Here is a 27,665-nt window from a genome sequence, read left to right on the forward strand (position 1 = left end):
ATAGCGGCTCAGTGCTGCTTTTCTGGCCGAATCTCTGAAGGAGGCTTGTATCAACTGACAGCTTGTGTGGATTACAGTTTTATTAGACAGGGAGGAAGCAGCAAGATGTTAGGGGGTTTCGGAGCACAAGGGGAAGGCTAGACTGGCTCGTTGCCTGCTACCCAGCTGAACTCCTCTTCTCATTTCAGTACCCTCAATATGGGTTCTGCTTCTTCTGTGAAAACTGTACACAGTATCATTGAAATTAGACCTGATGAGAAGAAATGCTGTCCTGACCCTTTGTTATTTGCGTCTTTCTGAATTTAGTGTTGATAGTCTAAATCCAAAAAATATCGTGTGGTTAAAAAGAATTCTTATCACTGGTAAAACTTTTATTTAAGTTTCTCCCCTGGCCAGTTTCTCCCCAGTCTTTAATTCTTGAATTTCTTCTCTCATTCCTCTATAGTCTCACTTTCCCCCGATGACTAGTAATACCTTATACCCCAGCCCCCCTCAATAAAAGACCATGTTCTCCGCCGATTGCTCATTAAACTGATATATTGTGCGTGTGGGTGTCCTCATCCAGCTCCCAAGGGCCAGCAAAGCTAATCACTAAGTAAAACACTACATTTGATGAAGTGTTTCTGAAGAGGCTGAGATGCACCAAATTCGGCTTTAATGAAAACGCAGAGGGCCCTTGAGTTCAGCCCTGAGGATCAGTGGTAAGACTCTCCTGTCAGGCCACCCATCAGCAGCCAGGCTTCTACTCAAATCCCCTTTAGATTCAGCTAATCACAGTAACCCCACTCTTGCTTACACAAAGACTTGCATCAAAATTCATTGCTCCTCACACTCAGTTATGCATAAGTTAGGCTGCAGTTCTGTCTTCACCGGCCGATGAGGCTTGGATCAAAAAGAAGAAAGATATTCCTCTGAAAGGAGCATCTCATGCTTGTTTGATTGCTGGAATTATTAAAAGTAGGGTGGTAGCATCACTAAAAGTGATTCTACTGGTTCCACAGCATTTTCAAGTTCTCAAATTGTCATAAGTAGGTTCCAAGTAAACATGATTTAAACACATGATTATTGTTTCTTTCACTCTTCTTTAACAGATTCTGTTTCAGGTCATCAAGTTACCAGTCATCCATTAAGTTGTCATTCTGGGCTTAGTTTACATTAAAGTGCTGGAAGTTGAACACAAAAATTGTTATTCCCTGATTTAACCTATTGAAAACAGAGAGTAGGTGCTCGGGTTGCGCACTGGTCTGTTGCGCTATGCCCCCCTTCCCCAATCAATAAGATCTGGGTTCGAATCTTAGCTGTGCTGTGTCTACACAGACATGATTGGCTACATCTGGGTTGGCCGATGCCCTGGGATACATTGGCCCCATATTTAGGGTATTCCAATCTTGCGCCCAGTGTTTCTAATTAAAACTGTACCTGCTGCAACCCTCACCAGGATAAAGAAGTTGATAAAAAGCTTGATTCCATCAGAAACAGATTTGCATCACAAATGCTGCATGATGAGGATTTCATTTAGTAATCATATAAATCAAAGGTGTGTTCTAAATAAATGTTTAAATTATATGAGATGTCAAAAATAAGATAGTAGAATCAGTACTTGATCAGTTATTTGGGAGCCTAATGTAAAGACAGTGGTGGATAAAAGCACATATGAGTAATCTTATATCAGAATTAATCAGATTTTTGTTAGTAAGCTTGTTTTTTAAATTGGCCTTTAGGTAGAGCCAGGGTAGTAGTTTCCAAATTGTGTATTACCTCCTATTTTTTGTTTTTTTATTATTATTATTTATAAATAATTAATATACTACATCTGTTCTTCAAAAATATTTTTATAATGAGTGTAATAGACCATTATTAATTTGATGTTGCCAAGCTAATGTTATATACCGATCAGGCATAACATTAAAACCTTGTTTCTACACACATTGTCCATTTTATCGGCTTCACCTACCATGTAGGAGCACTTAGTAGTTCTACAATTACTGACTGTAGTCCATCTGTTTCTCTGCATGCTTTGTTAGCCCTCTTTCATGCTGTTCTTCAGTGGTCAGGACTCTCCCAGGACCACTACAGAGCAGGTATTATTTGGGTGGTGGATCATTCTCAGAACTGCAGTGACATTGACATGGTGGTGGTGTGTTAGTGTGTGTTGTGCAGGTATGAGTGGATAAGACACAGCAGTGCTGCTGGAGTTTTTAAACACCTCACTGTCACTGCTGGACTGATAATAGTCCACCAATCAAAAATATCCAGACAACAGTGCTCCATGGGCAGCGTCCTGTGACTGCTGATGAAGGTCTAAAAGATTACCAATTCAACGAGCAGCAATAGATGAGCGATCGTCTATACAAGGTGGACCAACTAGGTAGGAGTGTCTAATAGAGTGGACAGTTAGTGGACACGGTATTTATAAACTCCAGCAGCACTGCTGTGTCTGATCCACTTATACCAGCACAACACACACTAACACACAACCATCATGTCATTGTCACTGCAGTGCTGAGAATGATCCACCACCTAAACAATACTTACTCTGTGGTGGTCCTGTGGGGGTCCTGACCATTGAAGAACAGGGTGAAAGCAGGCCAAAAAGATATGTAGAGAAATAGATGGACTACAGTCAGTAATTTTAGAACCACAAAGTACTCTTATATGGTAAGTGGATCTGATAAAATGGACAGTGAGTGTAGAAACAAGGAGGTGGTTTTAATTTTATGTCTGATCGGTGTATATTATATAATTATAATAATTTTTAACTTAATAACTATTGTTCATCAGTGAAAAAGAGCCTATAGCTTGTGTTTAAGTAGACTACATAATAAAATAAATAAATAAATAAAATATTAATAAAAATATATATAAAATAAATAATAATAATATATAAAATATACATAATAATATAAAAAATATATATTACTGTTATGGATATAATATAATATACATAATAATATAAAAATATAAAATAATAGCTTTTTAGCTACAGTGTATAGCTAGCCCAACAGTGATGAGATTAAAGGCTGTAATCTGTGCCTTTGTTTTAATGCTAATATAAATCATTTGCAAATTAAAACATTATAGTCATTCACATTGACTAAACGTCCATCAGTAATGACTAACATCCAAACAAATATCTTTGTTAAGCTGATCAGGTTTTTTTTGCACTTCCTTGCTATAAATTCCATCTGTTAAAGTAATTGATCAGAACGTGTGTTCCTCCTGGTTCGAGGTCATGAGATTCAGTAATATGAGCTCCTCATTTCCAACTGTTTGCTTTTCTACTGGCTGCAGAGGCCGATCACTTTCCCCCAGTGTCTCCCTCCCTTTGTTCTATGCCAACTGTAATTAAAAACGTCCCCGACTTTACTCAGCGTGCTGGACATTAAAATAGATGCCTGTCAAATGACAAATGGTTTTCTGTGTGTCCACAAACAGGTCTTTACGGTATTGGTTACATGAACTCGGTTTTCAGTTAATTATTCCTGTCCAGTTTACACTTAATGACTTTTCTAGACTCAATAATAGGCATGGACTATTTGCATTACGCAACTCAATTGCTTGCTCGCCAGCAGTCTCGTGATTATGGGACACACAGTCCTGTAGTGATCGACAGAGCACAGCCTCATTAAATCCTGCTGTCTTTAGAAAAGAAATGTTATAGCAGTAGTAGGGACGTCAACGATTACTCGATAGCAGACAAAGAAGTCATTGTTTATTTAATTGTCAGTTAAAATTGTCATTTAAATTCATTTCTAACAGCTGACGCTTGATTCTATGAGTGTAGCTACAGTCTGTACAGACAATGAGTGCTAATTACAGACACATTCTGAGATTTAATATCAAACAGGAAAACTTAATGGTTTTTTAAATTTAATTTCAGAATGCTTAAACTGTTAGGCATTATAACCACAAGCTGTTTTGTGTGACTTCTGACTGCACGTCAGTGTCTGCACATGTGGATCTGTGTATAACGTTTTTATACAAAAAATAATGTGGATATTTTGCACAGTGTTTCAGCCAAAGCTTTTCAATAAAACTCTGCTTGTTATCTTTTTATAATTATGCTAATGCTGTCAGGAAGAGCTTTAATATTAATATTATAACAGTATCAGCTGGTAACCAATATCTCAATTCCTAATTAGGAGCCGTTCTCTTCTGGCTTTGTATAATACACTGATCAGCCATAACATTAACACCACCTCCTTGTTTCTACACTCACTGTCCATTTTATCAGCTCCACTTACCATATAGAAGCACTTTGTAGTTCTACAATTACTGACTGTAGTCCATCTGTTTCTCTACATACTTTTTTTAGCCTGCTTCAATGCTCAGGACCCCCACAGCCCCACCACAGAGCAGGTATTATTTAGGTGGTGGATGATGCTCAGCACTGCAGTGACACTGACATGGTGGTGGTGTGTTAGTGTGTGTTGTGCTGGTATGAGTGGATCAGACACAGCAGTGCTGCTGGAGTTTTTAAATACTGTGTCCACTCACTGTCCACTCTATTAGACACTCCTACCTAGTTGGTCCACCTTGTAGATGTAAAGTCAGAGACGATCGTTCATCTATTGCTGCTGTTTGAGTTGGTCATCTTCTAGACCTTCATCAGTGGTCACAGGACGCTGCCCATGGGGAGCTGTTGGCTGGATATTTTTGGTTGGTGAACTATTCTCAGTCCAGCAGTGACAGTGAGGTGTTTTAAAACTCCATAAGCGCTGCTGTGTCTTATCCACTCATACCAGCACAACACACACTAACACACCACCACCATGTCAGTGTCACTGCAGTGCTGAGAATGATCCATCACCCAAATAATACCTACCCTGTAGTGGTCCTGTGGGGGTCCTGATCAATAAAGAACAGCGTGAAAGGGGGCTACCTGAGCATGCTGAGAAACAGATGGACTACAGTCAGTAATTGTAGAACTACAAAGTGCTTCTATATGGTAAGTGAAATGAAGTAAAAAGTTATAATACTAAAATATAAAATGCTTCACTTAATACAGAAAGAAAATATTGGAGAATATTGGAATGTCTCCCCCTGCTGTAAAGGGGTGTAGGGGGGCTACTGTACTAGATTTGGAGAAAACCCCCATACACATGCACATGTTGTTTACATTTTATTTTTATTTATTAATATGTTGCATTTCATTGTGGGTCAGGACTGTGATGGATCCGACTTCCCCGGAATCACCGGGCACAGTGCACCCACACACCCATCATTAGTGGGCTAGTGTAATTGACTGCATCGCTACCAAAGCACTATTAATATGTTACATTTAGCAAATAACAAATAATTAAATTAACTATTAATTAATACGTTAATTTAATGAAATAAACTTTAAAACATTTAGATCAAAACAACATGGAATTTGATCAGAAGCATTCTATTGCAGCTTTTGCATAAGACTGCATGTCATATGACCCACTTCTTGTGTGCACTAAGCATTAAATTCTTATAAGAAAATTTTTCCCCATGTTTGCTTAATGCTTTTCTGCCACCCAGCTTGTTTAAACGGAACGCTAGTACACACTTACATGTTTTCTATCTGGGAAAGTTAGCTGGTACTTTTGGTGTCTGGCAGAGTGCCGTTATAAAAGAATTCGCTCTCATATTGCATATAATGACAAGCCGTGTTGGAGAGACAAAGCATCCTGGTGGTGAAGTTTTTTTTGTTTTGTTAAAGATTTAATCCGCAAAGCAACCGCTGGCAGTTTAGAACGGCCGCTTTTAACAGGCCTGGGAAGTGAACACTATCAGCCGGCAGCTGTGTGTGAACACGAGTCTTCTCCCGCTCACAGGACAGATCGTTTTTCTTCCTCTTTTCCTCTCCTCCCTTTTTCCATCCCTCTTCCCTCCTTTATCTCGTTCAGCCCCTCGGTTTGCTCCGTCCTGAACAGGTGCGGGGAAGTCAGGATTCAGACGAGAGCTTTTGGGTCAGTTTCTAGTCGACAACAGACCCGGTAATTTTGACTTAGCCTTGATTTCTGCAGGCTAAGAAAAGCCCCACAAAAGATGAGCTTGGATAGTGAGGCTCAACAATGTGATGAAAGTGGTAAGGAGGGACCGGTCATAATTGGGGGGCGTGAAATGAGGGGAGCTAGCTAAAGACTGTTATTATAGAGAATACCTTCTCTCACTCCTCTTAGGAAATCTTAGAAGCCTCAATAGTTTCAAACGTCCTTGCAGCACAAGGTGAACATTCTCTCACACTCAGTACTTACCTGGAATCTGTTTAGGTGCGGAGGAAAGTGTTGTAAAGCAGCTGTTAGTATGATTAAGCAGGGAAGGTGTGTGTGTTTTCCTATTTTCTTTGTGTGTGTGTATGTGTATAAAAACTTTTTTCTCTGTCCAGGCTGAATTTGCTTGTCCACCCAGCATGAGTGTTTAATCTTTTCAGGGTGTTGAATTGAAGAAGTGAAAGAGGCCCAAGTTTTCTCCCACTAGGAGCCATGCTGCTTATTCTAAAGCACTAATCGCTGTGCAAACACAGCAGCACTCCTCAAGCCCTCGCACCATACACACCACTGTATACCCCAACTTTCTCTTCTCCATTCAGTTCTCCTTGTTTCTTTGCTAGACCTCCTTTCCACGCTGGGCCGCTCTGAAATCCCTCTGCGGGGTCTAACAGAAAACGTCAGGGGGTCAGTAAGAGAAAACCAACCGGTGTTTTGTAATTTGGTGGGTTTTATATCCCCGCATCGTCCCGGGAAACCTTTCATGTTTGAGACGGTGTTTGTTTTTTAATTAGTTGTTCAGTCTCGCATGACGGTGTAAACATATGCGGATTTTCGTTGTCTGTCAATATTACGTGCGCCACTCTTCACCAACCTGTGCCGCAGAGAAAGGGCATTGGCATTTGATGCAAGACAAATAAAGTGATTTGTCCGCTTTTGTTTTGTCGCCGACACCCTTGAAGAAAGTTTTTATTTGCTCCATGTTGATTTGATTTGGTTTAGATATTAGCTTGACTCCTGGATTGGCCTTTACTTGTGCTGCCGCTGCTGGTGAGGCGGTGGGTGCATATGGATGCTAGTATGCTAGTGCGACATGCTCAGCAGTGCAGTGTTGTTTAGAAAACATACAATAGAAGAATCACAGCAAGTGCTGTCTCATACCTATTAATGTTTTTGCTGTCATTGTTTCCAACTATGGAGTTTTTTAGGAATCTGAGTCAGGTCCCATGTTGACCACCTTGAATTTGAAGTCTTTTTTAATCCCCTTTGCATTTAAATAGTTTAACTATTGAAACGTGTACACAATATGGCTTTGGAATTTTTCAAACATCTCTTCAACCTCAACTTGCTGGAGTAGTATAGGATGTAACGCTTGGAATAGCTTAAAAAAAATTCCAACTCCAGGACTAGGATCTTCTAAGCCTCATGCATCATGCTGCAGTGCTATTCGTCTAGTATGGCTGTGTCCTCCTAGGGATTCTGGTCAGCTTGTGCTTTACTTAGATCTTAGTTCAAGATTTAAATAAATTATTGTAACACTATACTCACAATACAAATGAGAAACCAAAAAAAACTCATGTTTTTTTTTGGCTAGTAGTGCCTGTGCTGCACCACAAATTGAGGACTCTTAGACATTCCACCAATAGCTGTGATGTCATCAGTCCAAGCATTGTCTGGTAAAATATATTTACTAAATAATAACAGCAGAAGGTGTTTGGTCTCAATAGTGATTTAAACAATGTGTAAAAAAATCACTGGAGATATTATTTGTCAGATTATGAGTAGAACCAATGACAGCAAAGCGTATTACTGATATACCATATGTCTATGTCTAAAATATGTGCTAAACAAGCCATAAAATGGAACAATTATTGTATTTATTTAGCTTTCCCTTGACATAATATAGCTTTGACATTTCCTTTAACATAATATAGCAGTCCACATCTTGGCTGACTAAGATGCTACCAATTTCCTTTGTTCAGTATGTTAATGGGGTGGCACGGTGGCTAAGTGGGTAGCAATGTCATTACACATCAAGAAGGTCCCGGGTTTGATCCCCATGTGGGGCAGTCCAGTCCTGTGGAGTTTGCATGTTCTCCCCAGGTCTGTGTGGGTTTCCTCTGGGTGCTCCGGTTTCCTCCCACAGTCCAAAGACATGCAAGTGAGGTGAATTGGAGACACTAAATTGTCCATGACTGTGTTTGATATAACCTTGTGAACTGATGAATCTTGTGTAATGAGTTACGACCGTTCCTGTCATGAATGTAACCAAAAGTATAAACATGATGTTAAAATCCTAATAAACAAACAGTATGTTAATGTTGTCAATTTGTGAAATGTCTATTTGGTCTGTTTGAGTAAAAAGTGCAGGCCATAGCTCATCTGGTAAAATACTGGTGAAAAAATTACAAAGATGAAACATACAGTAATTACGACCATGTCACACACACAGACACACACACTTTTGCTCTTATTACTGCTTACATTTAGTATTATTACTGTCACTGTTTTTTAAATTGTTTAAATTAAAAAAAAATTTAAATTGTTGTTACCACTAGCACTATTTTTCTTCATTTTTTATATATTGTACATTTTCTATTTTTTTTTTGTATTTTTTTTTTTTATCATATTTCCTAAATATGTAACTAAGCTTTGGCAATTTGAATGTCCATATTTTGTCATGTCAATAAAGCTAAGTTTGAGTTTGAGTTTACGGATACATGTATAATCAAAAATCCTGATCATGTCAAAATTGTCATTGACATGTATTGTATTGACATGACAAGCCTGACTCACAAGTCAGAAAATGCGGATACAGGTTAATACAGGTGTAATAAAAAAGTGAGCTTCTACTACATTTTTCCTTGTAGGTTGCTAAGGAATTAAAAATAATTTTTTTAAATGTCCAGTCTGTTTGATCAAAAAACGTTGGAATTTTTGAAATTTGTCAGAATATGAAGGCGGTAGAATAATAATATGAGCTTTTAAGATTGAATCCCAGACGGTGCTACCAACCTGGTCAGGCATCCAAACAGGGGCAGTTAGTGGGAGAGGTCAAATGGGCCTCACTTGAGCTATGTAGTTACAACCTCTGCAAATAACCCAGCAGGTTTGCTGGCTTCTTAACCAAACAGCATAGCTTGTTTGAGTTCATAGCGTGGCCCTTCACTGGCAGGTGAAAAGATTGACAGCTTGCATGTTGGAGGGGCCGCCTGATAGTCTTAGCGCTTCTTGGACAGAGGGGTTGTACAAGGGGCAGGGAAATTGGCAATCATTCGATAGGTGAAACTTCGAAAAAACGAACACTTAATGTTCCACTTATCTGACATTCTATTGACATGTTGTGGTCGTGTGAATCCAGGCAGTCACAGAATTAGAGATCATGTCACAAGTAAATTTCAATCCATGACACGGTGGCTCGGTGGGTAGCACTGTTGCTTCACAGCAAGAAGGCCCTAGGTTCAGTTCCCAGGTGGAGCAGTGCGGGTCCTTTCTGTGTGGAGTTTGCATGTTCTCCCCGTGTCTGTGTGGGTTTCCTCCCGGAGCTCTGGTTTCCTTGCACAGTTTAAAAACATGCAAGTGAGGTGAATTGGAGAAACAAAATTGTCCATGACTGTGTTTGACATTAAAGACTTGAACTGATGAATCTTGGGTAACGAGTAACTACCTGTCCTGTCATGAATGTAACCAAAGTGTGTAAAACATGATGTTAAAATCTAATAAAATAAATAAATACATAAATAAAAGCCTTCACATAAAATTGTTTTTTTTCTGTTTTTCAGAGAAAGCTGCTGGCGATCTATCTCCACAATGATGACAGTGTGCTTAGCAACGTCTTCTGTTCCCAAATGATGTGTGCAGACTCTATTGTCTCATATCTCAGCCAGAATTTTATCACGTGGGCCTGGGATGTCACTAAAGAAGCTAACAAAGCCAGGTAACACACATCCACACACTTACTATCACTAGGAACCAACGACCCGATCGGAAACATTTTGACACCCAAAATGGATGATCTCTTAATGAGAGATTTTACCATCCCCCCCACCCTCTCTCCTCTATCTCTTCTTAGTGGGTTCTTCACAAAAGCACTTGTGTTTGCTCTTTGAGGCCCCAACAGGGCAATCTGCACTAATCTGCCCCAATAAAGGGTCAGTTTTACTCCTAGCTCTCATTTAGTCCACTGCTGAAAATATCTTCATTTCGGCATGGGTGGAACATTGGCTGTATTTATTTATTCTTATTGATTCGATTTGATTGGTTTAAAGTTGTCATTTAAGCATATACACTTGTGACAGTTTATGTAAGATTCCTATTGACTTTAGTACCTTCTAAAATTGTCCTACACCAAAATCTAGTATCAATGTTAAAATCCATACACAGTCTAACATCCATTTTTTTGGCTCAGGCTGAATCTTAAATGTCATTCTGATGAATATAATGCAAAACATGTGCTGTCAAATCTGTATTCATCCGCATATTTGATTTGGCACAATTTTTTTCTGCCAGTGCCTGATTTAACCCTCTTATTGATCCAGGCTTGGGACCAGCACAAAGGGTGCACTGATAAGTGCCCCCCAATGGCTTAGTTTATGTACCACTTTGCTCCATCTGGTCGAACCTGTGATGGAATCAGTGGCCTGTCCAGTGTATTTGTGATTTGCACCCAACGTTTCCCGCTAGAGCCTGACCTGCCGTGACCCTGACCAGAATTAATCAGTTGCATGTATTATGAAAATGGAAAAAACACCTTCTATACAGGTGAAATTTGGGGTATAATACAATATTGATTGTGTACACTTGATTGGCTGCTGGTTCTGACTACTCCACCCACCTCTGCATTCTAAACATGTAAAAGAAACATAGTCAAAACAATGTAGAATTTGCTTTTTTTTTTATAAATTAAAGAGTCATTTGAATAATACGATGTTTATCTCCATATGTATATATAGGGCAGTTGTAGCTTAGTGATTAAGGTATTGGACTAGTAATCTGAAGGTTGCCGGTTCAAGCCCCACCACTGTCAGGTTGCCACTGTTGGGCCCTTGAGCAAGGCCCTTAACCCTCAATTGCTTAGATTGTATACTGTCACAACTGTAAGTCGCTTTGGATAAAAGCTTCTGCTAAATGCTGAAAATGTAAATGAAAAATGTAAATATGTAAGTGATATAGATTCAGCTTCTTTTAACAAATGAATGCTTGAAGAAACCTTTTAACAAAGTAAGAATTCTGTTTTAAATTGGTAACAATGAAGAAGGAGGCTTCATAATCTTAATCTTGTAATTCGGCATTGCCACCGGTCGGCTGGGTGCCATTTTACTGGGCATAAGTGACAGTGCCTGCAGCAGACATGTTTCTTCTAGGGTGGGATGGGATGTCTGGACTATGTGGGTGGGGTCTTCAAAATCTGTGTGAGGACCCTGATTAGCAAATAGAGAGGCACCGGTGCAGAATGCATGGGTGAAAAAGGGTTCTGCTAAGGGCTGCATGTGGGTCGGAGGAGGCGTGAGCAGCAATATACCCACCTCAACTGCAATCAGGGATCCCCCAGCAGCGGAAGACAAATTAAGTACGCTAAATTGGGAGAAAATGGGAGTAAAATGCATAAATAAAATTAAAAAACGTGAGATTAATCTGCCCATTTGTAATATTGTTCACATGCTAAAATGTAAGTGATTGTCAGTATGTAGACAAATGCTAAGATGAATTCTGATGTCAGGATAGTTGAATAAACGTGCATATTTCTGCATTTTTTAATAATGGAAGCAAATTGACAAAACAGATGTTTAGTGTCTTTGTATTACTAGTGTGAATCTGGTTTCTTTGTAGTTCTATTGGAAATCATAAGGATTTAAAATCTGTTTTACTTATGCAAGATTTAAACAAATGTGTTTCTTAAAAAGTGTCAGCAATAAGTGCCTTTGTAATCATTGCATGTGTGCAACTAAGCTGTAATTAATTCTAAGCAAGTGGAAAAACTACACTAGACTTTCAATTACAAATTTCTAATTTAAAAACTTTTAAAAAAATCAAGCTGTGAAAGAGCCTGGTCAGGCAGCAGATGGACACTTGATTTGTCCCAGCAGGCTTTGCTATGGCATGGACCTGGGCTTTTCCTTCCACAAGGCTTCACCCCAAAAGGCCTCCTCCAGGAGCAGGCCGCCTCCGAAAGGCAGCAAGTGACCTCGCTCCTGCAGGGGCTTTTTAGCTGGGCCCCTACCTTCATTCCTCCCGCTCTCCCCTAGTGCTTTTTGCCCCAGCTGAGCCTTTCTACCACAGATTAAAGGCGGACAACATCTGGGGCTATTCACGAAGAGAACGGTGGCTCACATTCACACACGTCTATGTGATTTTTGTGTCCACACACACAAAGTCATGTCCTAAGACACACACACACACACACACTTTTACATTCTCACGTACTTGAGTTAAGTCTGACCGGCCAGTGATTGGCAGCGTTCACAGTGGTTGGTGATTTGTGTGTTTAAGAGAGAGAAGTAGATTGAAGTTTCTTTACTGGTGAGACAGCTGCAGTGCTGCTCTACCTGTTTCTTTACCTAGGCATAATTCTGCCAAGTACAGGCCAATGTGATAATGATGAGTTTTTAATATTTGTATCATTTTTGTCATTTATTTTTAACTGTTACTCGATTAGCAGTCTTTTCTCATATTACTTAATATCTTCCTCTCCCAAATGCAAACAGGTTTGAGTCCAGGCCGCAGCTGTCAGTCAAGCAAGAATACGAGAAACGAGTGTGTGAGAGAGGTCGAAGGTGTCAGTCTGATTATTAAGTCATGCACGATGAAATGTTTTAAATGCCAGGTGTTGCTAGTGTGGAAAAGAACAAGCCTCGGGAGCTCAGGAAACTCTTAACATTCTCACATAGTTCTTCCTGATGTTATGAAACTGAACTGCCAGGTTTTGCATTGGGTGGAGTGCTTGGAAATACTGCAAGTGTATTTGCTTGATAAACTGTGTTAATGGCAGTTAGATCATTCAAAGTATGTAAAAAGGATTCGGGAGCACTCCAATCCCTGTTTGTTTTTGTGCAACGTGAAGAAAGACATACAGATCCATATTCTTTTGAGAAAATGGTAAATTGAAATTCTATTAAACAGGCCTAGTCAACCTGCAGCCTGTGGGTCATTTGCAGCCAGTCACAACCAGCAAGCCCACACTTTAGGCCAGAGGTCTTTTTTACCTAGGTGTCTCAGTGGTGTGTGTGTGTGTGTGTGTGTGTGTGTGTGTGTGTGTGTGTGTGTGTGTATATACACACTGTATAGCCAAAATCATTTCTCCTATTGACCATGAGCTTGTTGGACATCCAATTTAAAATCAAAGGGTATTAAACTATAGTGACCTTTGCGTGATCTACAGCTATAACAGTCACTACTCTGAGAAGGCTTCTCACAAGACTTTGAGGTATGTGTGTGCGAATTTGTGCTAAATTCCAGTCAGAAAAGCATTTCTATTCCTGGGCACTGATGTTGGTCAGGAAAGCCTCAGCTGATGTTCCAGTTCATTCCAAAGCTGTTCAGTGGGGCTGAGGTCAGGGCTCTGTGCAGGCTGCTGAAGTTTCTTTAAACCAAGCTTTTCTTCATGTCTTGCTTCCTCAGATCTTGCTTTGTGCACAGGGGCACAGTCACGCTGGAACAGGAAAGGGCCTACTTTAAACTGTTGCTGCAATGTTGAAAGCAAATAATTTCTTTTATGTAATTGATTTATTGCACCTGTTAGCCCTGACTGAAACTATTTAAATTGTGTCAAATATACATGACTAGGCATAACATTATGACCTAATGCCTATTATAAAGCCTAGTGGGTAGAGCTTTGGGCTATCAACCGAAAGATTGGTGATTCAAATCCAGGCTCTGCTATGCAGCCACTGTTGGGTCCTTGAGCAAGGCCCTTAACTCTGTCTGCTCCAGGGGTGCCGTACGATGGCTGACCCTGCGCTCTGACCCCAGCTTCCAAACAAGCTGGGATATGTTAAGAAAGAATTTCATTGTACTGTACAACTGTATACAGTGTATCACAAAAGTGAGTACACCCCTCACATTTCTGCAGATATTTAAGTATATCTTTTCATGGGACAACACTGACAAAATGACACTTTGACACAATGAAAAGTAGTCTGTGTGCAGCTTATATAACAGTGTAAATTTATTCTTCCCTCAAAATAACTCAATATACAGCCATGTATGTCTAAACCACCGACAACAAAAGTGAGTACACCCCTTAGTGAAAGTTCCTGAAGTGTCAATATTTTGTGTGGCCACCATTATTTCCCAGAACTGCCTTAACTCTCCTGGGCATGGAGTTTACCAGAGCTTCACAGGTTGCCACTGGAATGCTTTTCCACTCCTCCATGACGGCATCACGGAGCTGGCGGATATTCGAGACTTTGCGCTCCTCCACCTTCCGCTTGAGGATGCCCCAAAGATGTTCTATTGGGTTTAGGTCTGGAGACATGCTTGCCAGTCCATCACCTTTACCCTCAGCCTCTTCAATAAAGCAGTGGTCGTCTTAGAGTTGTGTTTGGGGTCATTTTCATGCTGGAACACTGCCCTGCGACCCAGTTTCCGGAGGGAGGGGATCATGCTCTGCTTCAGTATTTCACAGTACATATTGGAGTTCATGTGTCCCTCAATGAAATGTAACTCCCCAACACCTGCTGCACCCATGCAGCCCCAGACCATGGCATTCCCACCACCATGCTTGACTGTAGGCATGACACACTTATCTTTGTATTCCTCACCTGATTGCCGCCACACATGCTTGAGACCATCTGAACCAAACAAATGAATCTTGGTCTCATCAGACCATAGGACATGGTTCCAGTAATCCATGTCCTTTGTTGACATGTCTTCAGCAAACTGTTTGTGGGCTTTCTTGTGTAGAGACTTCAGAAGAGGCTTCCTTCTGGGGTGACAGCCATGCAGACCAATTTGATGTAGTGTGTGGCGTATGGTCTGAGCACTGACAGGCTGACCCCCCACCTTTTCAATCTCTGCAGCAATGCTGACAGCACTCCTGCGCCTATCTTTCAAAGACAGCAGTTGGATGTGACGCTGAGCACGTGCACTCAGCTTCTTTGGACGACCAACGCAAGGTCTGTTCTGAGTGGACCCTGCTCTTTTAAAACGCTGGATGATCTTGGCCACTGTGCTGCAGCTCAGTTTCAGGGTGTTGGCAATCTTCTTGTAGCCTTGGCCATCTTCATGTAGTGCAACAATTTGTCTTTTAAGATCCTCAGAGAGTTCTTTGCCATGAGGTGCCATGTTGGAACTTTCAGTGACCAGTATGAGAGAGTGTGAGAGCTGTACTACTAAATTGAACACACCTGCTCCCTATGCACACCTGAGACCTAGTAACACTAACGAGTCACATGACATTTTGGAGGGAAAATGACAAGCAGTGCTCAATTTGGACATTTAGGGGTGTAGTCTCTTAGGGGTGTACTCACTTTTGTTGCCGTTGGTTTAGACATTAATGGCTGTATATTGAGTTATTTTGAGGGAAGAATAAATTTACACTGTTATATAAGCTGCACACAGACTACTTTTCATTGTGTCAGTGTCATTTTGTCAGTGTTGTCCCATGAAAAGATATACTTAAATATCTGCAGAAATGTGAGGGGTGTACTCACTTTTGTGATACACTGTATGTATATCTGACAAATAAAGGATATCTTATCTGTAAAGTGAATAACACTGATTATCTCTTCTTCACGGCACCTGTTAGTGGGTGGGATATATTAGGAAGCAAGTGAACATTTTATCCTCAAAGTTGATGTGTTAGAAGCAGGAAAAATGATTTGAGCAAGTTTGACAAGGACCAAATTGTGATGGCTAGACGACTGGGTCAGAGCACCTCCAAAACTGCAGCTCTTGTGGGGTGTTCCCGGTCTGCAGTGGTCAGTATCTATCAAAAGTGGTCCAAGGAAGGAACAGTGCTAAACCGGCAACAGGGTCATGGGTGGCCATGGCTCATTGGTGCACGTAGGGAGCGAAGGCTGTCCCGTGTGGCCGATCCAACTGACGAGCTACTGTAATTTCAGCTCAAATTGCTGAAGAAGTTAATGCAGAAGAAGTTCTGATAGAAAGGCATCAGAATACACAGTGCATCGCAATTTGTTGTGTATGGGGCAGCAAAAGGGGAACCAACACAATATTAGGAAGGTGGTCATTATGTTATGCCTGATCGGTGTATTTTAATATCTTCAAAATTATTTTCAGCATTTTCCCCAAAGGATATGTGATAAAATATGTACTGTGTATGAGTGTGCCACAAGAAACAATGAAGATTCTAAGTACAACTGACTTAAATGCTCCTGCACCGTTCCTAACTGCCATTTTTCAGTGTGGAAAATTTGTCATTGTTTTGCACTTGCATTATTTTATTCCAGTGCAGTGCTTAATAATTTCAGCCAACTTTCTATTCATTCCCATAATAAAGTACTCTTTTGCTCTCACGCCGACCCCTCACACTCGTCCTCCATCACTCTATTTTAGCAGTGTGTTATTAAGGCTGCACTTATTAAAGGAGGAGAGAATCTAATCTATATTTGCATTCAGTCTATAGCAATTCATTAATATTATGACATTTACTGTGAGCTCGGCAAGCCTGCGTGCTACCCTTTTCCTTCAGAGAAATGTTAATTTAAAGTTCTCTCTTTGTAATGGAATACGAAATCCTCCCTAGCCTATCAAATTCAGCGAGACTGGAGCGGAATACTAATTTGACTTTGTGGTGTATTCAGTGAGAAAGGGGTGTCACTCAAGAGAAATGCCAGAATAGTTCTTTTTAACTAGAAACCGTCTTCTGTTATCAAGATATGTGATTGTATGTGATTTCCCCTTCTGTTTGTCTATAGCTGATTGTCTATCAGTCAGTATGATATGCACCTGCTAATCAGATTTCCTGAAGTAAATCAATCTACATATTTTTTCTTTCTAGATTACTCACCATGTGCACGAGGCACTTTGGAAGCGTGGTTGCACAGACCATTCGGACGTACAAAACCGACCAGTTTCCCCTGTTGCTGATAGTTATGGGCAAGCGAACGTCAAATGAAGTTTTAAATGTTATTCAAGGTAACCTAATGTTATTTAAGGCTCAAAAGTGAGAAGGGGTAAATTTAAAATAGAATATATATTAACGAATTTATTGTTCAAATGTCCACTGAGTAAAGTAAGTAAATTGTATTCAAATATACAGAGAACATATACACTGATTAGCCATTACATTAAAACCTCCTCCTTGTTTTTACACTCACTGTCCATTTTATCAGCTCCACTTACCATATAGAAGCACTTTGTAGTTCTACAATTACTGACTGTAGTCCATCTGTTTCTCTACATACTTTTTTAGCCTGCTTTCACCCTGTTCTTCAATGCTCAGGACCACCACAGAGCAGGTATTATTTAGGTGGTGGATAATTCTCAGCACTGCAGTGACACTAACATGGTGGTGGTGTGTTAGTGTGTGTTGTGCTGGTATGAGTGGATCAGACACCACAGCGCTGCTGGAGTTTTTAAATACCGTGTCCACTCACTGTCCGTTCTTTTAGACACTCCTAGCTAGTTGGTCCACCTTGTAGATGTAAAGTCAGAGACAATCGCTCGTCTATTGCTGCTGTTTGAGTTGTTCATCTTCTAGACCTTCATCAGTGGTCACAGGACACTGCCCACGGGGCGCTTTTGGCTGGATATATTTTTGGTTGGTGGACTATTCTCAGTCCAGCAGTGACAGTGAGGTGTTTAAAAACTCCATCAGCATTGCTGTGTCTTATCCACTCATACCAGCACAACACACACTAACACACCACCATCATGTCAGTGTCACTGCAGTGCTGAGAATGATCTACCACCTAAATAATACCTGCTCTGTAGTGGTCCTGGGAGAGTCCTGATCACTGAATAACAGCATGAAAGGGGGCTAACAAAGCATGCAGAGAAACAGATGGACTACAGTCAGTAATTGTAGAACTACAAAGTGCTTCTATATGGTAAGTGGAGCTGGTAAATGGTAATAATTTCAAAACTTTTCCACCTTTAGTGTGACCTATATTCTGCAATTTAGTTGAAAAAACAGACTCAAATCTGCCACTGTTGTGCCTAATGCAGTTATCACTGAATTATTTGGATTGTATTCTAAATGCTATAACTTTATATGTAAAGAAAAAATAGGCAGCAATATGGAATTGATAGTTTATCCTGCTGTTAAACTAAATAACACCATTTTCCATGTGCCTAAAGGTAACACAACAGTAGACGATCTGATGATGAGACTGATGGGAGCAATGGAAATCTTTACAGCCCAGCAGCAGGAGGATATCAAAGATGAGGTAAGAGACAGCACCGTTCATGTGCTCATTGATGTATCCTGTTAACAATGGGATAAAGCTGCATTCTAAATGACATAAACGTACTTTGTATAGTCAGTGTAACTGAAACCCAGACTGCGGAATCTTTTTATTTGTTTTATACTAAATACACTATGACTTATATGTGGACATGACAGAAAAAAAGCTTTAGAGACAACAAAAGCAACTGTTGTGTAGACTCAATATTGCTATCGCCATACAGTAGGAAAGAATACATCCTCTGTAAACGTTGTGCATGTGTGGGTTACAGGTCAGTATAAAGAGGCAATTCATTAACTATTCCTGTATAGTCTGAGGGTCTGTAGTAAGCACAAAGTGAACAGGATGTCATTTCTATATGCTTTTAATACATATGGTCACTGCTTTAAACTAGTGCCCACTGTGCAAACAAGTTCACACAAAAAGATAAAGACTACAAGCAAGCCGAGTGTGTGTGCGTGTGTGGTGTCCATTCAATGAAAGTGTGTTAAGGGCTTTTAAAGGACCGGTTTTACCTATTGTATCTGTTTTCATATAAGGTTATAAATAGAGTTAGACTAGAGTTTACTGTCTGTTATAGTAACTAATAGTTTTTCCTTTTAGAATGTTTTGCTTTTGTGCTCCGAGGTAAGTCCATAGAGATTATACTACAAATTTAAGTCATTGTGTCTTTAGCAGTTGGAAACTGGCAACGTGGGTTTAAAATTAGCTGTTCATTTAGGTACTTCCACCCACCACCACCACAGGTGTTTTCATTCAGATATCAGTCTACATAGCACACTGGTTAGAGGAGAAGTCTGTGGTTTGCTGGCAAAAGTTCAAAACAGCAAGCATGAGTGAGTCACGCCCTGGAGCTTCTCGGCTGATCTGATTCATGATGACATATTTCTGTCTTATCACTGTTTCTCAACAGCATTGGAATGCTCAGAAAAATCATTAGATATTAAATACTGCTGCTGATAGCAGATCTGCTTTTGTTCTGTAAGGTTAGACATCTGCTTGTTAAATGATTCATTATTTTAATTATCATTATGTAATAATAATGGCCCTGGCGACCAAATGGATAGCATTTCCCCAGAGCATCATATCTTCTGGGTCTTTATTATTTAAATATTTAGTTCTTCTAAACTAAAAACAAAAAAATTACAAACATTTCAACTTAAAAAGCTGTAAATGCATTTATAGTAAATAGTGGGTAATGTAATGTGGGTTGGAAAGAGTGATGTTTAAAATAATATTATAATAATAATCATGTATTTAAAATATTTTACCATTAACACCACAAATTACAATGACGTTACCCACAAGTTTAAATACATTGATTGTCATTGAGTGTCATGACAGGTCAAGTAAATAGATTGTATACTGTATACAGCCTATGCACACCACTACATCAGGACTGCAACATAGCTCAGACCTTGAAGACTCCTACCTGACTGCATGCATAGAACATCTAAAACTAAATGATTCCAGAGCCAAAGAATTTACTCTGTCAGTATCATAGGTCGAATTCATATAAAAAATATAACAGCATAAAATTTGACTGTTTGCTTTCACGATAAGCGTCTTGCTCTTCATTCATCATGAGGCTATGTGCATATTGGCTTTTTTTTTGCAGCGTTTAAGCCTTTCACATGATGTACGGCAAAAGTGCTTTCTGCTGGCCGTACCACTGAGCCCCCAAGCTTGAATTATTAAACACTATTGACAATATTGACTGACAGTATTGTCAGTTTATTGACATGCAGTTTTGTATGAGTGGTATTTCAGATTATACAAGAAAGCTCTGCAACTGTCATCATTTAGAGACATGAGAAGATAAAGAAATATCAGCAAAATAGTAAAGTGGGTTCATTTCATTAATCAATGGGCACATTAAAGCTTATAAAAGTGCAACAAGCCACAGCAGGCGATTCCAGGATTAGTAAACATGGTATTTCTTTCTAAAATGCAAACCCGTTTTTTATTTTATTTTACAGCTCACTAGTTGACAGGCCATATTTTTCTGACAGTGCTGTGATTTTTAATTTAAAATGGAATACAACCGTTCAACATTTTGCTGCTTTTGACTGTCACATAAACATTTTCTCTAATTGGAGAAGGTCAGCGGCAACAGAGAGCACAGTTTGGTCAAATAGAACTTCAAGTGAAGCGACAAGCGGTAAAAACTGGCCTTCGAAGCAGCAAATCTGGATGGTACGCAATGCTTAAGGCATGCAGCACTGCTTTACTCCATAACAAAACAGAAGCACATTTTTATGTTGGACTTCATTTAAAATTGAGTATCCAGTTAAAAAAATTCCTTTACATAAGCAGTTGAAAACGAGAAATAAATAATTTATTATAATAATTTACTCTGCAGCTAGCACCACCTGAGACATTTTATTAAAATAAAGTTTAACTGATCAGAATCAAGACAAATAATTATTAATACACTGTTAAAATAAAGTAATACAACATTATGACCACCTTCCTAATATTGTGTTGGTCCCCATTTTGCTGCCAAAACAGCCCTGCAACTGCGACACACTGTGTATTCTGACACCTCTCTATCAGAACCAGCATTAACTTCTTCAGCAATTTGAGCTACAGTAGCTCGTCTTGTTGGATCGGTCCACATGGGACAGCCTTCGCTCAGTGAGCCTTGGCCGCCCATGACCCTGTCACCAGTTTACCACTGTTCCTTCCTTGGACCACTTTTTTTAGATACTGACCACTGCAGACTGGGAACACCTCACAAGAGCTGCAGCTTTGGAGATGCTCTGACCCAGTTGTCTAGCCATCACAATTTGGCCCTTGTCAAACTCACTCAAAGCTTCTAACACATCAACTTTGAGGATAAAATGTTCACTTGCTCCTAATGTATCCCACCCACTAACAGGTGCTGTGATGAAGAGAAAATCTGTGTTATTCACTTCACTCGTCAGTGTTCATAATGTTATGTCTGGTTGGTGTATAGTCACAGTGACTTTACAGAAGGTGTAAAAGTATTGAGTATTTAAAAATGATTTAACCTTTCTTACATTATACAAATGCTCAGATAAATAAAGCATTTAACTGTTGTAATACAGTTATAGTGAATAGTGCAAAACATACTAAAAGCTAAAAGCACTATAAAATAATAGAATAATGTCATGTTTCTAATATCCAGTGTGTAATAACATAAACACTGTTAACATATTGAGCAAGGCACAGAGAGCTGTTTTCGGCTGCCCTGCTGCTAGGTTAACTTTCCTCAGAGTGCAGTTAAATTTTGACACAGTTTGAGAAATGAACGGGTTGTAATGGAAACACCCAGCTTGTTTTGCCCAGGCTCGACACAATCTCTTCAGGTGTAATTAATGAATTTGTTGGCTGGAAAGGGAATGTGAAGTGATTGAGACAGTGCTGAAGTAATGGAGTGTTACAATTATCTGGGTAATGGAGTGTAGGCAATTATTGCAGGAACCCTCCTGCCACATTCTGTCTAGCATTACCTGTGAGATAAAGTATTAAATGTACATTTTTATTCTGATTGTTTTCATTGAAATAGAGAGTTCTTGACGTTAGGGGACATTTTACTAGCAATAATGGTTTTAAGTTTACACAAAAACAGTGTGAACAAATACTTCAAATAGTCCAAGATTTCTCAAATGCGATTGCAGGGAATTTGGGAATTTTCCCATCTACTGTTCATGTTATCATTAACATATTAAGAAAATCTGGAGAAAGCTGTGTACATAAAAGGCAAGGCCTTCAATCTATTAGATTGGAGGTTCTTTACCGAGGGGCTCAGTGAGCCTAGAGGGGACCCGAATTGCGTTTAATTGAGAAGATTTACAAAGAATTACACTTGATGGCAGGAGAAAATCAACAGACTACTGGCGTTTGAGAGTTTTCTTGCAATGTCATGTAGATCTATTTTAAACTGTCTATAGCCTATGTTGGGTCTTTGAGAATGGACACATACTTTATTCGCCCGCCACAAAAAGTGCAAAGGTCAACGGATGGCAAATGCGAAAAATTTCGATTCAGTTGTTGAAGCAGATCCTGCTGATGTCGATCAAAGTGAGAAAGCACCCACCACTAGTTCACCAGAAGTAAACCCACATCAACCAAAATGAGAAAATACTAAAATCATAGTTTGTACTTTTATAATGGATTCATCGAATTTCCCTTGAGCAAGAACACAGTTTCTTTTGTCATCCTTACTTAAAGCATAAGAAAAACGTAACCCGTATTAAGGGGGTCCCAGAATTTCTTTTTTAACACAGTCTAATAGAAAAAAGGTTGACAACTGCTGCCATAGATAACACTGCCCTAAATCCTACATGCTTTTGTAATGAATAAAACCCTTGTCAGTAAACACAGTTCACTGCTGTATTTACAAATACATTTACAAAGACTGTACTGTGCAAATTTAAAGCCATATATCAACAACATTCAGAATCATTGTGACTTTTCTGGGCTCAAACCTATCAAAGATTGTAACAAGGACTCGCAGGCAGGTTAGGATGCAAGTGCAGGTTTATTTATAAATACAGGTGAACAATCCAAAAACTCAACCCAAAAACTTGAGATCAGAGAACACACAAGGGTCACACAAACTATAAACAGGCTGTAGTAAACAAAGGCTTGTACGGAGGGTCAAAGATACAAGGCTGTGGTTAAGATCAAAGGCAATCGTATCGGCAAAAGAAATGCTCAGTATAGCCTGTGAATGGTGCTGATATATATGGTCTGTGGGAACAACAGGCCTTAATACATGAACAGAAACAAGGCACAGGTGAAACTCATTAACGTATTTGGGGAGAAACTAAAAATGGGTGCAAATATTAAAACAGTTGGAAAAAAATTAAAATGGGTTTACATAACAAAATGGGTGGAAAAACAAAAACAGTGTTTCCCCAAAACATCCTATCTTCTGGGTCTTCAGGTTTTAGAGTAAGTAAAATTTAGTCTTCATTATTAAAATATTCAGTTCTTCTAAACTAAAAACATTAAAATAAAAATGAAAACAGGTGTACATGGGTGGCAAAATGGGTGGAAAAACAAAAACAGGGCAGAGACCAGCATGATGTATTAACACCAAGATAGACTGATGTGAAGGGAAAACATGCTTTGATCTGACAAGTTTACTGTTTTTGTGAAAATAGTGGAGCCAATAAAACAAATATGGCTTAGATCTAACATAGCTTTCTACCCTCTCAATGAAGATACATTCAAACCCACACAAACATGAATGCCCAGGTCCCCACTCTCTCTTAAAGCTTTAGAATGCATCTGTCTCCTTTTTTAATCGCCTACCTTCTTCAAAACTTCCATCCTCCCTTCTCAAAGTTGTTTAGCCGTATTCTTTTACATTACGTCACACGGTCGTGCCTGATAACTGAAGAACAGACCTGCCCGCTTTTCATGAAGGCCAGAAACAATGGTAGGGGCCTGACCGCACTAAGGCAACAGTCTTTCCACTTCTTTACAACTCAGCATGTCGACACACAGCTGGTTGGCCCCCAACAAACAGGAACTTTTCTAATAGATACACACATAATAGAATAAAAAGCCCTCTAGTGTATGTCGCAAAACCCATTTGATACTTTGTCAGTGTTCCTAAGTTCTTCCGTTTGTCACTTAGATGTTTTCTCTATTGTTAACAATACAACTGCACAATAGAGCTTTGGACATCAAAGGGTCCCATTTATATCTTCCTCATACATTTGGTTACAAGGTATGGTTTCAATTTGCTCTAGTATTAGGAAGTGCTTCTTTGTTGCAGGATAAAATAAACCATCATAAATAACTATAATGTGTTTATATAGTGTTTTAAAGGTTTAGTAGGTTGAATTCACAGCAACCACAACAGCAGGTTGGGTTTCCTAAGGCCACAGTATAATAAATGTGGTCCTATATTATTGGAGTCTGTCATATTTGTAATTGTGAGCAGTAAATAATGTGAAGTGAAGGGCTCCTGGAAGCAAATCTATACGTAAAGGATTAATGTAAACTACTCAGCCATGCTCTGTTTTTCACTTGCTGTTTTCTCAGTGTTCTAACATATTTGCTTTGATCAAATTGTTTTAACAATTCTGTTTTATTGGGTTCTCCAAATATTTTTACCTTACTTGCATAAGAAATAATTCAATATTGATCGGTGCTCCTTTAATGTGTTTTTAGGATGAGCGTGAAGCTAGAGAAATGGTGAAAAGGGAGCAGGATGAAGCATATCGCGTGTCTTTAGAAGCTGATCGCAAAAAGGTTTGTAAATGCTCAAGTGTCATAATGTGTTTGCTCCATTTGATTTGCTTTATTTTTGCGTATTTAAATACACTTCAGAAAACACATTGATTAAAATGATCATTTAAATACTGTCATTATATTTAGTACCATTATGATCCAGGTGAAATAAGTAATTGCACTTCCCCAAACACAATAACAACATTTTTTCATTAAATGTTAGGTCCTGCCACAACATCTCAAAAGTTCATTACTTGTTTTTGTGCTTTATTTTGTTGTCTTTGGACTTACGTTTCAAATTGCAGATTGATTACAATAGTTTATAGGACTTTTTGGTTAAGAGCAGAATTCATGCATCTGTTAATTATGGCAAGTCATTCAGGTCCTAAAGCAGCAAAGTATCTCCACACCATCACAACGCCACCTTCAACATGTCTCTAATGAGGAATGCTGTTTTAGCTTTTTGCCGGATGTAACATAACTCATTAGTGCACAGAGCAGTTTTATTCCAAAAGGCTTGTGGGCCATCACTGTGGTTTTGGCAAATATCAGATAAGCCTTTATGTTCCTTTTAGTTAGCGGTCCTCCAACCAACTTCATTTTGCCCAGTTATTTGTTTTGAAGCAGTTCTTTAGTTCTTCCAATAGGTTATTTTGTGACTTCCTAGATGAACTGTCATTGCACTCTTGACCACTTTAATTTAATTTTTATTTTCTAAAAAAATATTTTTGCACAGCATAGTGTGCTGCTTGTTAAGATCTTTTAGTCTCTTTGCTGGAATGGTTCTGGTAAAGGAATTTTTAGATGATCAAATAATAAATGATAATCAAGTCTGAGTGGGTTGTGTCTTATTTAACCAATTATTAGTTTAATTTGATTTGTCGGTAGATTGATACAAATAAATGTTTTGTCTAGGTCCAGTTGGTGCTGCACAACATTTTAACAAAATTAATGTATAACATGAAGCCAAGTTCAGGATAATAGTTTTGTTCATAGACCCCCATTTAAAAAAAAAAAAAAAAAAAAAAAAAAACCTAAAAAACAATTTAAAAATACAACATAATTTTAAAATAAAATATTAAAATAAGTTCATGAATGTTTTTTAGTTTAAATATAATTTTGAAACGATTTGGGATTTTTGGAATTATTTTGAATAAATTATTTATATCACTTTAATGAATATTTTGATTTTTGAGGTTTTATATTTTACAATTCATTTTTTTAGATTCAGATCTAAAAGTTAAAAAAAAAAAATTTAAAAAAAAAACCTGAATTTGAAAATCTAAAATCTGCAACTATAAATATAAATGCTCAAATATCAAAGTAAAATGTATTCAAAAGAATTTTAGAATTTTATAAAAAATCATATTTCAACTAAAACTTGTTTACTTTTATTTTGAAAATGAGCTCTAGACTAAGACTGTTATTTTTTTTAAATTAACATAATTTTAATTATTTTTACATTAGTTTCTTAATTAACATTGCCTTCATAGTATAAAAGGGTGAAATGTTGCATCATGTGACAGTTTTTTAAAAGTATTTTTACATGGTAGATTTTTTATGGTTTTTTTATACTTTTTTCATTATAGAGAGAAGCTCAGGAGCGGGAAGAGGCAGAACAAGTACGTCAGGAGCGAATTAGGAAAGAGCAAGAAGAGGAACGGGAGGTAAGGATATACACGAGTTATGTGTCACGTTTACAAATATACAGTAAAATCAGAGGTTGTAAAAACTTATTTAGTAATGTTCTCCTAGCAATGTTTTTCATAATATGGTAAGCTTGATTAAACGTGTGTTTACACATATTTTGTCCAAAAAACAGAGAATAGCGCTGGATTTTCTTTAAAAAACAGTTACTTTGCTTTTTACACAAATAAATATTAGTGATGACTTATGTAAAATTTAACATTTTTAAACTGCTGTTTTGAACGAGTTTCCTGAAACTCCTGTCTTAGACCCCATCCAGTTTATCTATAGAACTGCGTTTTAGCAATTTACTAAAGTTAATAAGAAAATTGTGAGAGAAAAGGAATGTGTAGACAAAAATTACCTGCAACCACGCTGAATAGACCAGGCCACCCCTATAAACCTAATCAATGAACTAGACATGCACTTGTTAGAATGGCTTCTGTAACACCAACAGACACTGACTGAGTTTCAGACATTTCTTGGTGCAAAAAAAAGCTGACGGTCATGGATTAACCATGTCCCAGGTATAACACCAAAATGGCCTTTTGGAAGAGGCTTAAAGGGACAAAACTCTGAAAAAGTATATTCTGTCTCCCAAAGCATTTGTAAAGTGTAACTTTAAAGTCTTTTAGATGGTATGTGTGGTGGTACATCTGTTCTTCTTTTGGTTTGTCTTTCATAAATCTTTCATGTTCATGGTGTAATAACAAGTGCAATATGTAATTTATTTACAATAAGTGCTATAACCTAATATATTTTGCATATTTCTAATGTATATATTATTTTTTAGATATTTTTTAGAGTAAATAACTACACTCTATGTGTGCAATATTTTTTACTTAGTTGTATTTCTTTCTGTTTTTCCTGTCTTCATACTGCTGTAACAAGTTAATTTCCCCAAAGGGATCAATAAAGTCTTATCTTATCTTATCTTATAAAGACATTGACCCAAGACACATTAGTAAAACAACACTGAAGTGGTTTAAAATAAGAAAAATATGTCATTGAGTAATAGTTACAGTCAATATCTTAATCATGATCTTAATTTAATTATTTTAATGATACTTTAAAATGTGCTTTTTTAAAGATGCGGTAGGTCTAAAACATATTTTGTAAAGTCGATACAAAACCCAGTTTGTGACGACCATATATGCGATCCATGTGCATGAATACTTTTTCAAAGCACAGTCTTAAAGTACTATGTAATACAGTAAACGATTCAGGACTCATTGTTATTAAACTGGTCTAACAGCTCTGTTGATTAATACCACTTGCAGTTGCAGTTCAGATTTCATATTGCTTCTTGTGTTAAGACATTTGTTCTTAAGATACAGTGTACATACTTATTAGTCTGTATAACTTATTATTTTTCAGTATTCTGATCATACACTGTTGTAAGCACTTGGTGTGATCCAAGTAGATGAATACTTTTTAA

General features: G+C 38.4%; 1 protein-coding gene across 1 annotated transcript in view; it reads left to right on the forward strand.

The window, feature by feature from the left end:
• faf1 (Fas (TNFRSF6) associated factor 1) overlaps positions 1 to 27,665 on the forward strand; it is a 129,903-nt gene that overhangs the window by 79,695 nt on the left and 22,543 nt on the right. Inside the window, exons 13-17 of the mRNA XM_062998417.1 lie at positions 9,743 to 9,897; positions 16,921 to 17,057; positions 18,222 to 18,310; positions 24,482 to 24,562; positions 26,131 to 26,208. Of these exons, the coding sequence (XP_062854487.1) occupies positions 9,743 to 9,897; positions 16,921 to 17,057; positions 18,222 to 18,310; positions 24,482 to 24,562; positions 26,131 to 26,208 (540 nt within the window). The remainder of the gene's footprint in view (positions 1 to 9,742; positions 9,898 to 16,920; positions 17,058 to 18,221; positions 18,311 to 24,481; positions 24,563 to 26,130; positions 26,209 to 27,665) is intronic.

This window comes from Trichomycterus rosablanca, chromosome 7, assembly GCF_030014385.1.
Source record: "Trichomycterus rosablanca isolate fTriRos1 chromosome 7, fTriRos1.hap1, whole genome shotgun sequence".
In the NCBI taxonomy this organism is placed as follows: domain Eukaryota; kingdom Metazoa; phylum Chordata; class Actinopteri; order Siluriformes; family Trichomycteridae; genus Trichomycterus; species Trichomycterus rosablanca.